Raw genomic sequence first — 14242 nt, 5'->3', positions numbered from 1 at the left:
AGGTGGCTGGTAGATTCAAAAAGATTGGCTACTCTGATCTACCTCAACAACACTGTGGTTGTTGACTAGAGCTTCTGGGTTCTACAGTTGCTAATGATACTCCAAAATACAGTTTCTAAAATGCTACTGCAGGGGAGAAAAAGAAAAAATATCTAATGGTTAACATTTTCCCCCAGAAAATCACCATCAACACAACCACCCATCCTCCCTCAAACCAAAAAACCTCAGTTACTTGAGAGCTCAAACTCTTAAATTACGGAGATCAGTTTGAAAATGCTACTCGAGGGCAGTGGGGTGGTTTTACATTCTTCAGCTTATTCATTCAGTTAAGAATGAATCCAAATGGCTCTAAATATACAAAAAAATTTTCTTATTTCATATGGGAGGAGCTTATCATAATTACTTTCATGTCATGTCTATTCTATACTGCTACAAAACAGTTTATAAATTTTGTTTTAATTTTTTGTAGGCTTTTGAAATAGAAAATGTGTAAAAGGGACACTGCAATTACTTTCCTCTAAGGAAATGTTTGAAATCCCTTTTAAAGAAAAAACAAAACAAAAAAGGTATTAATACACATATTCCACCACCCCATCTGCCAAAGGAAAAAATAATACCATAGCCATTTGAATAATACCAGTTGGTTAAGTCTAACTGTAAATCTGAATACTGGCAACATTCTTATTGACAGCATCAAAATTAAAAGAAGTAACACAACATCGCCCTGAACCATGGAAACAAAATCCTGAGGTCCTGTTGAATTTCCGCGAATAACATCCATCCCTAAGAAACTGAAAAACAGCTTCGCTCAGCATCGTAACTGCCATGCTACTATTGAATTTTAGAGCTTGATTAAGTAGATTAAATTTGGAAGGATTCAGAAGCATTCATTTTTTTAAAACAATTCTGGCTATGAAAATCAGACTTTTATTTCCCATACAGCTCTAAAGTTTAATTTGTCTAGTTCATAGTGCAAGCAAAGACAGACTTATTTGGAGACTAGAGCAAAAAAAGACATTTCCCAAACAAGCATAAGCTGGTGAAAGACCAGCAGAGTTAGTGAGCTGGGAGAAGTAAGTGCCTGAAGCATTGTAATGAAAATTAACTGGAAGCCTGAAAGAAGGCATCATCTGAGTCTAGAAGTACCAAAGCAAGTAGGGAATATCATGAGACAATTCTTGCTTGCACTTGTGTTGATTGGAAAATTAACATAAAGTGGATCATTTATAAAACTGCACCAGAATGGTATGCTCTGAAACTGTGATATGCAAACCATAATGTAGATTTCTACAAAGAGTAACTGTGGCTCAGTATGAAGAGGAATTTAAATGTTATGTGTGTGTCTCTAAATAAACATTTAAGTACCTTTCTAAAAAAAGTAAAAGAAAAACGTAACAGGAAAAACCAAAAATACCCAGCCCACTCAGGGAAGCCAGACTCAAACTTTGCAATGCTGAACACTTTACCTTCTAAACTCACAGCAATGTATGTAAACTGTCTGACTGCTGTGCAGCAGCAGTGCCATGCATTTCCACAGTAATGTTAAAAGAAATCTGCAGTCTTGATTCAAGAACCTCAAGTTGCTTTTAACAAATAAAGATTTCCTTTTTTGGTCTTTTAGTACTTACAAGAGAAGGCACTGTGAATATCTGTATCGAGAGGTCAGCAATTGAGAACTCTCTGTCGTGGTCATCTTTCATAAAATCACTCTGCAATCGCTCATAGTTCTATTAAGAAGGAGGCAAAAAAAGGCAAGGAGTGCCAACTATCAGTTTTTAAAAGAAAGACAGGCACTACTCACCAGAGTAGGTACAGTGAAGAGTTGGACAGACAGAGCAGCCACCGATACTGCCCGCTCGTGATCATCCTCCATATAATCTCTCTGCAACTGCCGGTAATTCTAAACAACAAGGGGAAATTCACCTCTAATCCACACTGACCTGATTTTTTTTATTTAAACGTCTGCTCTGGGAAACTTTAATGCCATGATAAAGGGAAGAGTAGCTCTTATGGATTATTATATAGATATTTTGTACAAAGAACATGACAACTTAATCTGCTCACACATGAGCTCTGCTCACTCTCATTTTCACAATAAAGGCTAATATTTTATTTTCTACTCAAAAAAGTTATTTGTCTTCAGCAGAGTGAGCAGAATTTTGGAGTCCTGATTTAAAGCATTTCAAATAACTAGTTACTGCAGAAATACTAATCAGCATAACTGAATTTCAGCACTATTTCTGAGTAGTGCTGTAACAGCTTACACCTCAATAATGAGAAGCGATTAGGTCTTAAGAAGTCATAGCCTGCATAGTTGACGGTGAAGACAAAAACATCTGAACTGCTTTAGTTCTGGGGAGCCTGGAAAGCCCATTTTCTTCCCAGGAGATGAGAGGCCATTATAACTAATATTTTGAAGACAGAAATAAAGTAGTCAGCATTTCATTTCAACTTTTCACTTCCAAAAAAAGGAAAAAAATTCTGAATAACAGTTCATTTGAAGCACGGTATACTAACTAAACTCTCTTCGCTAGACAGTTTAAGCATTTAATGGCTCTTTGTAAGAAAGATACTTACTCTTGCAAAGCGGATAGCAAAAAGTTTCTTGCATTTCAAATCCATAAGTAGACTGCTCATGAATAACTGGTGATACACATTTCTAGCTCCTGTCAAGAAAAATGAATGAAATATTGCATGTCACTATTTTCTATCAACATATTATGGAAACATTTAGAAAAATAAACTTTTACAGAATGAGGTAAACGTGCATTTCAGAGGAGAAGCTGCTTTGATTAAGTCTGTCAGGTGGCAACAAAGGACAAAGAAGCATACATAAACCAAAATACTTCAAGTGGCGTTATTTATTACTCCTGTATAAGATAACACTGAGCTGTTGGATGGGAACATAAACCTTCAATATAAGGCAAGTCAGGCAAACAAGAACGGAACTCTGTTCCTCCTCAGGATAAACAGAGGATTTGGATGGCCCAGGGAAAAAAAGAGCACGCTATTATGAGCAGTCTTGGGAACTGCAATAAATTTTGTTAGTTGTGAGCAACTCCGCAAAATAATTAGCTTAGCTATCTCTGAATTTCTAGTCTGTCTGAGCAGCATCCCAGATAATATTATCAATACAAATGAGAAGTGACTGTATGTAGCTTGGAAATACATGCATGTATGTACCATTTCTTTCTGTAGGTCACTTTTGAGTCAAAAGCCATTACACTATTTCCTTAATGCAGAGTAACTATGAAATACATGAAAAAGTAGAGAAATATTGATGTTGAAATAGAAATGCAAAAGTTACTCCTTGCTAACATGAAGGACATTATCCAAACAAAACCTGTATTAAAAATGCTGTAATGGTCCACAAATGTAGTACCCTTCAGATCAAAAACTTTAAAAAAAAAAAAAAAACTTAAAAAAAAAAAAATCTGAGTGCCAGGAATTCATTCACACAAGACAAAGCTATTAGATAAACAAAACCTATAAGAATCATTTTGTCCATACTACATCCACTTTCCACCTTACTTCTTACTACTTTTATTGCTGCTCCAAGAAGTTCCCAAGATAGACCACAGAGAGATGTTACTACTCTCTAGGATATCTGTACCTCAGAATGGAAGAACAACAAAAAATACTGGGAGGAGGGTAGCAATCTTCAAAATACTATATTCGTGTTTAAATAAGGAAAGGACAGATATATTGCATCATTCTCTGCCTTCTCTTTTTGCTTCTCTTTCTTACACCTGGCCTTACATGCCCTTTCAAGGTATCAAATCAGACACAGAATCCATGATGGAAAAGAAATTAACTATCTCCACTTCCTCAAAATACAACTTTCTAACCAATCCCATTATATCAACCAGGCTTTTAAAATTCTAAGGGCTCTAAAATAGCAGAACAGTAGTTTTCAGTGAATATTCTCAGAACACTTAAGAATACCTCATGAACACAAAACCAAGTCAAAGTAGAAAACCTCTGTCCTATCCCTTAAAAAGAGGGACTTTGGCAGATATGATATACATGCTGAGATCCTATAAAGCACACAAACCTCAAATCACTCTATTATTTACTCAGTTTCCTTTAACTATCACTGTCATCCATGTATTCAAGTCAGCCTTAATTTCAGACTACTTTGAAAAATTAGATCTAACACCAACCCCATCTCCAGATGGTCTCCTTATGATCTTGTCTTCAACACAGCTGGAGTGCATCATGAATCATAGAACGGTTTGGGCTGGAAGGGACCTTAAAGATCATCTGGTTCCAACCCCCCTGCCATGGGCAGAGACGCCTTTCAATAGAACAGGTTGCTCAAGGCCCCATCCAATCTGGCCTTGAACACTTGCAGGGACGGGACAGATTATCACAAATCAGGCAATTCTATCTCTAATACACCACAGTGAAAATGACTGAACATTAGCAGATACAGTGAAGGGAAAATTATATGCGTAGCATTGTTTAGTATTTTCCAGAAGTTTGAGGAAACTCACCTTTCCACAATTTAGAATCATACAGCATCAACTTATCTACAAGAGAAGAATTTTCACCATCTGGCCCCTCCTGTAAGCCAACTTGACACAATATTCGACGAAGGCCATCTTAATGAAGAAAAATGATGTAAGTTAGTTATAGCTTAAACACAAACTTGTACATTATTTTTACACACTGGAATTTTCATAAGACAATAGAAGCCATAGGGACCTCTTTTCCTTGACAAGTAACACTGCTCATATTTTGCCAATAGAAACACAAATATTTTATACCTTGGAATTTCACACTAACCTTAGGGAACATTAGGAACCTTGTTAAAATTGCCAAACACAATCATTTGTTTCAAAGTTATCAAATAAAAACGTGCTCTCTTAAAAGTGCTGCTGGCTTACGAATATAAGAAATAATTATACAGCAGGCTAATTTTCTAGGTTATATTTTTCTTGCTTAGAGTCCTATCAAAAGGAAAATATAATTCATATATGAAATGACTCATATACACATATGAGTTTTTTGTTTACACTTACTAGCTGCTATTATTTTAAAGCTTCTCCACGTATTTTTTTCCTAATGGAAAGCAGTAATAATTGTTATATGAACATGTAAGTTATTATATGCTTGCAGACAAGCCTGCATCTGCAACAGAACACAACACAGACACGCTCATATTAACAATGTTCAACCTAGTTTTGCACTGCAGGTAATGCATATTCACTAACACAACTACATGACTTAAACGCATTAGCCCTTATGTCTGCACGCTACTTAGCCATCTTAGCTTCTTAGGTAGAGTTGGCAGTGGCTTAGTGCCACGTATACCATACCATGTGCTGCAAGGTGCAGTTCTATACAGTCTGTGAACCCCTATAGCAGTTGGGGGGGGGGGGGGGGTGTGCCTTGCAGAGTTCAATTCCAACTACTGTTATGAAGGGTAACAAATTAATGGCAACTATTGCGTTGTTTAACAAACAGCAAACAGATGCTTATTCCTGAAGAACTGACATTTGTTAGGAAGGATGTGGTAGTCAAGCTTGTGACAAAGTTCCACAGTAAGGTTTTTCCCTTTAGTCGCTGACAAGAGTTTGACACTCATTTCACAGCAATCATCAAACCTAATTTTGCGGCAGAGAAGACCCCTCCACCTGCCAGTCTCCCTTTGGTCAGGGATATTTAGGTGTAACTACCCAAGCAGTGCAATTCTATCACTCCATATTACAGATGAACGGTAACAGGCTGTTTAAAAGATTGAGCAGAATCTAGATGTTTGGGTTTGTTTGTTACAAAGCTAAGGGAAACCAACTTTTTCAAAAGTGCATTTCACAAAACCAGACTCCAGAGTACATTGCAAGACTGCATCCCAAGGTGTGTAAGGCATTTCAAGTAGTTGAGCACGTAGGTCACAGACAAAACCTATGCATATTGCTTACCATCAAACATTATTTTTGCCCTTCTGAATCATAAAGGACACTGCATTTAATGAAGTGAACTCTGCAGAATTTCAGAAACACCACACACAAATAAAACTATGAATTCAATGCTTTTATCTGTAATTTGATGCTCCATTAACATACCGAAGTTACTTTTTTGCAACTGTAATTTAGTGCTGAAAATTAGTGACATCGGTACCTGGCACAAATGACATGGCACAAAACTGGGCTCAAGGAATATGAGAAAGACAGTGCCTGCCTACATGTTACACTGAAAAGAAAATTTATCTCAGAAATTAAATATCTTCATGTCTCTCCTTTCTATTAATACCTATTATTTGCCAGCAACGCTGGTAAATAGTTGAACAAACTGCCACCATAACTTTTGAAAAGCTTGATTGATGTATCTTTAAAAATTAACTTATACAAACATAAACTACTTATCTTTCAAAAAACATAACATGATATACGGATCTTGCGCCTGAAATCTTAGCTAGTTTTTCAACTGTCTAATAAAACATGCAATCTCTGAAGAAATCTTGCACCTACACAGAACATATATGCAACATTACAGTTGAGAGTGCTTTGCTAATAATTCTTGTTAACATTTACAGATGCATAGAACACAGAAAGTGCATTGGAGACTATATCTACATTTCTACACATCAGCAGTTTGACACATTTTCCTTTTATTTCCCTTCATGCTCCACATCTTCAGAACCTTGTGATTCATCAGGACAAAGGAGGAACCAAGCCAAAATAAACACAGAGCCTTCCCATAAAAATGATACTGTGCATCTTGATTCCTTTGAAGAAACTTCTTTCTAAATATCTGATTAATACTTTGGTCGTTTCTATACTTACCCAAAAACCTCCACACATCCTTGCATTTTCTCTGTTCTACTTAGCAAAAAATCTGAAGCAATCACTTTCATCATCATTCATCAAATTACTTCTGAATAATTTTGTTTTATCAGACAGGTTATTTTCAGCTTACTGCATTCATTTAAAAAGAACTGGGGACTGAAAAATATAGCTTGTTGGCATACAGCATTTGACAGTGATTCTCAGCTTCTGTTCAATAGCAACTCAAAAGAAAACAGTATTCGAAAAGACTAAGTAAGACTGTTAGCACTTTCATAGGGAAGTTAGAACTCAGAACAGCACTCCAATAAGAGAAAACAGAATGAAGTCTGACAACTTATTAACAGCTTTGCCTTATATATCACATATCTGAAATAAGTAGACAATATTGCTTCAGGAATTCAGCTTGCCTCACAAATATTCTCTAACTTATCCCAAAAAAGTTCAAGTTTGCCCACCTGAATATCCAATAACACTGCCAAGCCAAGTTAGGAGCTTCAGACCAAAGCTCTGATGGGCAACAATAGATGAATGCATAACTTGTACTTTCAATGGCTTTGTCTGACGACTGGTATTTCTCTTAAAAAGAAAAGGAAGAAGGAGGTAATGCATATTTAAGTGAGGACTAGCATATATTTCTGTACAGAAACACAACATTCCTGTGATTAACTTCAATAGTTTGTAATATTAATACATATTCTAACACCTACATAGGGAAGAAAAAAAACCCAAAGAAGACTGAACTTTGTTTACCCTGTTAATATTTGAAGGACCTTATTATGCAATATCAACATATTTAGGCCAATCCATTTTCCACTCTTGGCCTCTTACCAATGTACACACCGATCTGCTGCATTTTACTAATAAGCAGTTCCACGCACAACCTAAGACAGCCACGCACATTTGTTCCTCACAACATGACATCTAAGTCACACAGCAGCCCACCAAGGAAAGAAACTGTCCACAGACTATTTTCAATAATACAAATTGAACACACAGAGTTAAAACAAGAAAGAAAGTATTTCTCCTTATCTCTGTGTTAATAACCTTAATAGTTAGACATTACACATAAAACCCATTTGTTCTTTGACTGCATAGGTAGCAAGTTAAAGATATTGTACAACTTTATCTTTAAAGATACATTAATGTTTTCAAAATACCCTAAATAGTTTAAGGCCAGTAACTCTAGTTACAGTATTTGTTTTTCAGTGGTAGCAGTATTATACATAAACTATTTATTTCATGTGATTAAGTACTGCACTGCAGCAGTTAAAGAAAAATTAAATAGAAAATATTATTCCCATGTTCTTACATGGAAGAACCCTGTAATATATAGATATTATGACTATATATATATATAAACATACACACGCAAAATGAAAGTTATTTGTAGTTTCACACTTGGATTCAACCAGTAACAATTTCCATTGCTGTGGCTGTGAAAGGGGCAAACAACTTCATACTACAGGAGAAAAACTAAAATAGTTTAACTTCACTGATCTGAACTGACATGTAATTCTAACAGATTAGATCTGAAGTTCCGGATCAAACTCAGCTTTCTGAATGGAAAAGTTGTCTGGGAACTTCTTTTTAGGAAATGATTTTGGGTGCAAGGTACACCATTGTAGAAAAAACAAACAAACAAAAACAGAGCATAAACCTGTATTTTGATACCTCTACTGTGCGTATTGTAAATAGTATCTCCAACACTTTGTATTATTGAAGAGTCTTTACAGTAACAATATCCCAAAACCGTGTAGCAAAGCCTCTTTTTGCTTAAGATGAGGCAAATAACTACATAATATTACTTACCACTATTACTGATTTTGCTTGATCGCAGTACTGGAAGTCTCCATATCGAACAGACCTACGTCCCTTTAAATTTGTAAAGAAGTAACATTACCACCAGCTTCTAAATAAGAACTTCAAATGCTGTGTTTTACGTTAGCATAAAAGCTACAGTAAAAGTTTCAGACGCACGTTAACTACTCTTGCTTTCATGCTATTTTCATTGTTTTAAATGACTGCATATAGTTACATACTTGAATTCCCAAAATGCACCCTGTACTTTTTAAAAGAAAATAAAATTATACCATATATGCAGTTACCTGTTACACTAAATTTTCTGTGTATAATATTGTTTTTAAGATGTAATCATCACACTTCTTTTATTTAAAATACCAAAACGTTATCTTTCATACTAATGCATCACTCATTAGTTTCACACATTTCAATGCCTTTTAAAAAAGTAGATATGAAAGCTAATTGGTCTTAAACATACAACTAAAGCACTTGGTTTATTTCAAACCTGGAAGGTTTCCATATTATATAAGTCTTCTATACTGTCAATACATACATTAAAATAGATAGTTATTCAATTTATAGTGCATTATAGACAGAATAGCTTATTGAGATTTTAGATCTGGTCTGATGCCAGATCAGTGTTTCAGGCATAACCTTCTCATTTGTTTTACATACATACACACGTGCACATGTATATATGCGTTCATGTGTCTATTTAGAAGTAGGACAGGGATCCACAGTAGGAAAAAATCTCCACAGTAGAAAAAAATCTCCACAGTGCATCCTATAATACACAGCATGTGCTCAGGTCAGCACACATTCAGGGATTAGACAGGAATCTTTTGGTTACTGATATCACAAAAATAGAGTAGTAATAGTAGAAAACCAAAATCTAGTGCAGTATTAAGTAATATGAAGTGGTTGTATTTCCTTTTCCACTGACCTTCTTGAACTACTTTAACAACCCAAACAACACTTTCATTGCCATTTTGGAAGAGACTTTCCTCCCCGATGCCAGCCCCCCCCAAAAAAAGCTGCCCAGGGAAGTGGTTGAGTCCCCATCCCTGGAGGTATTTAAAAGATGCGTAGATGTGGTGCTTAGGGAGATGGTTTAGTGGTGGACTTGGCAGCGTTAGGTTAACGCTTGGACTCGATGACCTCAAAGGTCTTTTCCAACATAAACAATTCTATGAAAACAACATAAAAGGACACTCACTTTCACAGCAACTGCTTACAGGCTCATGGCACAAATAAGATGCAGTTGTCCCTAGAAAGTTTCCCTTTCTAAAAAAAATGCACACAGCCAGAACACAAACACAGCTGGCACAATGCTTCTGAGACCAACATACTAGTTAAAATTATAGTCAGCATATAGTAATTCTGAACTCATTGTTCTATCTAAATGCTGTATGAAATGTTTTACCTCTTCCTGCCATTATCATCTGACAATTATGAAAAAGAAAAGTAAATTAAAAAAAAAAAAACACAAATAGTTCCACAAGCACCGGAACAAAAGCAGCCAATTACAGGTTTTATCCCTCACAGTTGACTGGTGTTACTCGGAGAAGCATTTCCCATGCTCAGAGCACTTTCAGTGGGGCTCTTTCAGTGTCAGCTCCCTGGTGTACAGTAAGGGATGAGATAAAGCTGCTGCCTGCCCTTGACAGAGGAGTGAGAGACATCCTGCTAGCCACACATTCTACCGGAATACAGTTACACTGAAAAGTATATTCAATATTAGGTCTGGTTTGGATTGGCCAATGAGTTAAGTCATTTTAGGGTGGCCTGCCACACAGGGCTCAATCACATTAACCACACTCTTTGGGAAAACAAACTAAGTGAGTGTAGTCATATAAAATAAGCATTAGGGTAAGTATAATTAAAAGTGCTAGCAATTAATTTACTTACATCTCTATCTACTGTTGTAGCAAAACCAATAGCTTCCTTCTGCGTACAGTTGACAGCCTTCTGAAGAGTATAAATGACTTGTTCATAGGTATGGACTTCATCATTAAACAGCATGCAGTAGTAAGTGTCACTCTTCTCACTTCAAAGCAAGGATTGAATTTATATAATTCAAAGTAATGTAATTATGTAATTTAAAAAAAAAAAATCAACTTCTGGTTTAATAAAGTTTTCCACCAAGCAGACAACCCAAGCCTGGGCTTCTTCTCCTATACCGGAACATACCTCAACAATTTATTTGAAAAGGACTGACCACCCCTAACTTCTATAGGAACGTGCATCCTTCCTGCAGAATTAAGTCCAAAATGAACAAAATTTTAAGACAGTACTTAAGTCTGAGTATTGTTTTTGAATATTTATTGATTATGAATTTATAGTTTCCTACTAAGGAAAATACATTTCCTTCCATTGCAGCTGTGCTCAATACATTCCCTCATAGCTTCTTAGAGATTTCACCGGTCTTGGCATTATTTTGCCACACCTGTTTCCCCAACACTGCATAAAGGTTCATTAGACAACAAAAACTTGGCAGTCTCTTAAAAAGCCCAAACTCCACAATCCTCAAAACCACAACTTAAGCTTACATAGATTCAGTGCAACCTTTTGATTCCCATCGTTTATTTACACAGCATTCTTACTCACACAACACAAAGCAAGTTACTAACAAGATGTCACAAATGAATCCATGATAACTATGATGCTACAATACGCTTAAATATTCTGTAATGCTTCAAAATTTGTAGTAAGTGCATGACCAAAATACTTTTGCCATCAGAATTTCAGTAACTTTGATCATAAGAAATTAACCCGCCACTTGTTTTAGGGTATTGTCTTTTGCTAATACTTCCTTTTCAATATTAAGAAAATGAACATGTCACAAAGACATTGTTTCATCACTGCTTTGAAGAGAAATGGGCTGTATAATCACAGAAGTAAAAAATATGAGAAAAAACAAATGTAAAAATTATTTTAGTCCATTGTCTACAAAATATTCCTGACAATTTTAGGAAAGGCAGAAAACATACTTAAAATCAGGATTTGCATTTTCTGTTGTAAATATCTGCAAACCTTTAAAAGGCAGAAGACAAATACTATACTTACATCATTTCTAGGCCAGGCAATTCATTTTCCTTTTCCCATGTTAATATATCTACTGCATATTTAAATGTGATGGCAAAAATATTGTAAGCTCTTGCTACCATATCTTCTGGTAACTGCACAAGAGGATCCTGAAAAATAAATATAAATAGCAATTGAGAAATTAAATGACATTCAAAATAGAAATTGTCAAATTTGCACCTCTCTTTGTCAAAGATTATGTAAGCATCTTTAATGATGTCTTTCCTAAATGACTTTACATTTGAAAGGAATAGAGTCAATAATCATCCTGTTTTCTTTTTCCAGTTCTTCACTAACAATCACCAAAGCAATAATCTAACATTCAATACCTAAATGTTAACTTGCCTCTGATCATTTTCACTTTCACTGTTCCCACTTCTGCACACCTTCTAAGATAGTTCTTCTGAAGAACTTTTAACCTCAGCTGTATTAAAATCTGCTTTTTCCTCAATGCCTTCAAAAACATAATTTGAAATCACTGTATCTTTTGTTCCACTTACCAATATTAGTAAACTGGAGAATACAAACAACTATGCATCTATTGCCTTGTTTTATACATAGCACACATTTAGAGACAGAAGTCTTTTCTATCCAAGCTATCTATACAACATCCAGCACAGCGGGATCGTGATTTATGACGCACGTCTCTTACATGCTGTGGCATATAAATAGTTAAATGCTTAAACGTAACTAGGTATTTCATAACGATCTGCCCATATCTCAGTCTTGTTCAGACAGCTGTTCCCTTTTTCTGTGTGGGCCATGCACCCACTTGTGCCCACTCTGCACTCTCCAGGGTGCCCTCCATTTGACATTTGCAGCAGCCACTATAAACTCATCCTCTTCTCTCTGCCAGAGCAGAATGGTTGCTGCTGCAGGTGGTGGAACTGAAATGAGCAGGGGAAGAAAGAAGAGTACTGCCTCAGTCTGCAAAGTCAAAGGGACTACTTTTTGGAGCAGCAAAGGAGAACCACTGCGAACTCTTAATCAGGTAGTACAGGTACCACTGCCATTTCCTTCCAATCCATTTCAAGGGATTTGTGTGTGAATAGAAAACATTGAAAACCTCTTCTCTGAAAGGATTCTTCTTGTACTATTTCAAGTTTTTGATGTTTGGAAGAACTGGTCCCTCTTCTACAAAGCTGGAAAGGGAACATTGCATTCCCTGCAGGTCACCTGCACATGTACTATACATTGGGTCACCGACTCAATTCATCATTTTATATTTTGAAGTACGTGTAATTGTTCGCCAATTAAAAATTTAACAGTAGCCCAATTTCTGTTTTGGGATTACCTAATATCAAATTCTGTGTTTCACTACATTTTATGTTGTATAAAAATGGCCACAATAATCTTTTCGGAACTTAAGTCTGCATTATCTGCAGGAGGCCCTTGACAGTAAGCAATTCGCCTGTACGACTAAAGTTTACTCACCCACCCCAAGATTCTTTTGGAATATTTGGAAGCTTTACAGGAGCATTAATAATTGCCATTTCTCTTTTTTTGCTTCATTTAAAATTTACCTAGAGTATGGAGAACTATCAGTCACCAAAACCAAAGGCAAATCTCAAGCAGCAGCACTGCCTCCGTTCCCAGCACTTTCAACAAAGACACGTATGTGGGCAAGGCAGAAAACAGACTCCAATAATGCTCAACAAATGATCCTTGATCTACCTCGAACACAACATTGCATAACATAGGAGATCTCAAACCCCACCACTCACAGGGAACAAACACAAAGCCTGCCCAGCACCTTAATTCTTCTATCACTCACACTCGCTGTGTGAGTATCTTTGGACACAGAAGTAGCAGTCCACCCAAGATTTCAGAACGACAGTTTTCTAAGGCTGCCCACTAACGTAAACTGGCATGTAGATCAAGTGGTGAGTCCATGCAGCAGTGCTAGAGTCTTAGGGTTGCATCAGTGATAACAGATTTTAGAAGGACCGCTGTCACTGCAAATACAGTTCCAGTTGCTTCACTTAAACCATCAGATCAGCAAAATTACTACAAAAATTTGCCTTATATTTTCCCTTCAAAAAATCTCACAGAGATTATATTACATAAGAACAGATGCGAGTGGCTAGACCAGAAGTCCAACTAGCCACTTTCATTCCTGAGATCTAATAACAGATACTAAGGGGAGAGCATAAGAAAACGGCAGAATGCTCCTCTGGTCTCCAATAACTTAAGACACTAATATTTTCCCACACCAAAGATGGTATCTGCAATTTTTAAATGGCCATTGATCATTTTTTCACTCCACAAACATGTTAAATTTCCTTTTGAACACATATAAACTTTTATTAACAATGGTGTTTTCTAACAGTTAGTCCAACAGCTTGAATTCATACTGTAAGAAGTAGCATGTCTTTTTGCATTTAATATGTCCAAGTTGTTATGCTATGAGAAATAGTGAAGATATGTTCTCTATTTACCTTCTCCATACCAAACAAGCTTTTACAGACCTCTATCTTATAGCTCCATTATGGTTGTCCTGTAACAGCAAGTTATTTTGATTTAAAAAATCTGTGCACTTTACTTTGGTAAGAATCAGAACATATGTT

At 36.1% G+C, this 14242-nt stretch overlaps 1 protein-coding gene across 3 annotated transcripts in view; it reads right to left on the bottom strand.

The window, feature by feature from the left end:
* UBR2 (ubiquitin protein ligase E3 component n-recognin 2) overlaps positions 1–14242 on the bottom strand; it is a 58945-nt gene that overhangs the window by 34971 nt on the left and 9732 nt on the right. For 2 of the 3 annotated variants that reach the window (XM_082307557.1, XM_082307559.1), the window contains exons 5-11: positions 11658–11785; positions 10500–10638; positions 8601–8663; positions 7247–7367; positions 4497–4604; positions 2578–2666; positions 1629–1727 (exon numbers count right to left, since the gene is read on the bottom strand). In XM_082307557.1, coding sequence (XP_082163683.1) covers positions 1629–1727; positions 2578–2666; positions 4497–4604; positions 7247–7367; positions 8601–8663; positions 10500–10638; positions 11658–11785 — 747 coding nt within the window. Of the gene's footprint in view, positions 1–1628; positions 1728–1801; positions 1901–2577; positions 2667–4496; positions 4605–7246; positions 7368–8600; positions 8664–10499; positions 10639–11657; positions 11786–14242 lie in introns of all 3 variants that reach the window. The other variant, XM_082307558.1, reaches the window with a different exon arrangement.

This window comes from Platalea leucorodia, assembly GCF_965183815.1.
Source record: "Platalea leucorodia genome assembly, chromosome: 3".
Taxonomy (NCBI): domain Eukaryota; kingdom Metazoa; phylum Chordata; class Aves; order Pelecaniformes; family Threskiornithidae; genus Platalea; species Platalea leucorodia.
Note: the sequence above shows the minus strand (reverse complement) of the source record. Positions and strands in the feature narration are given on the sequence as shown.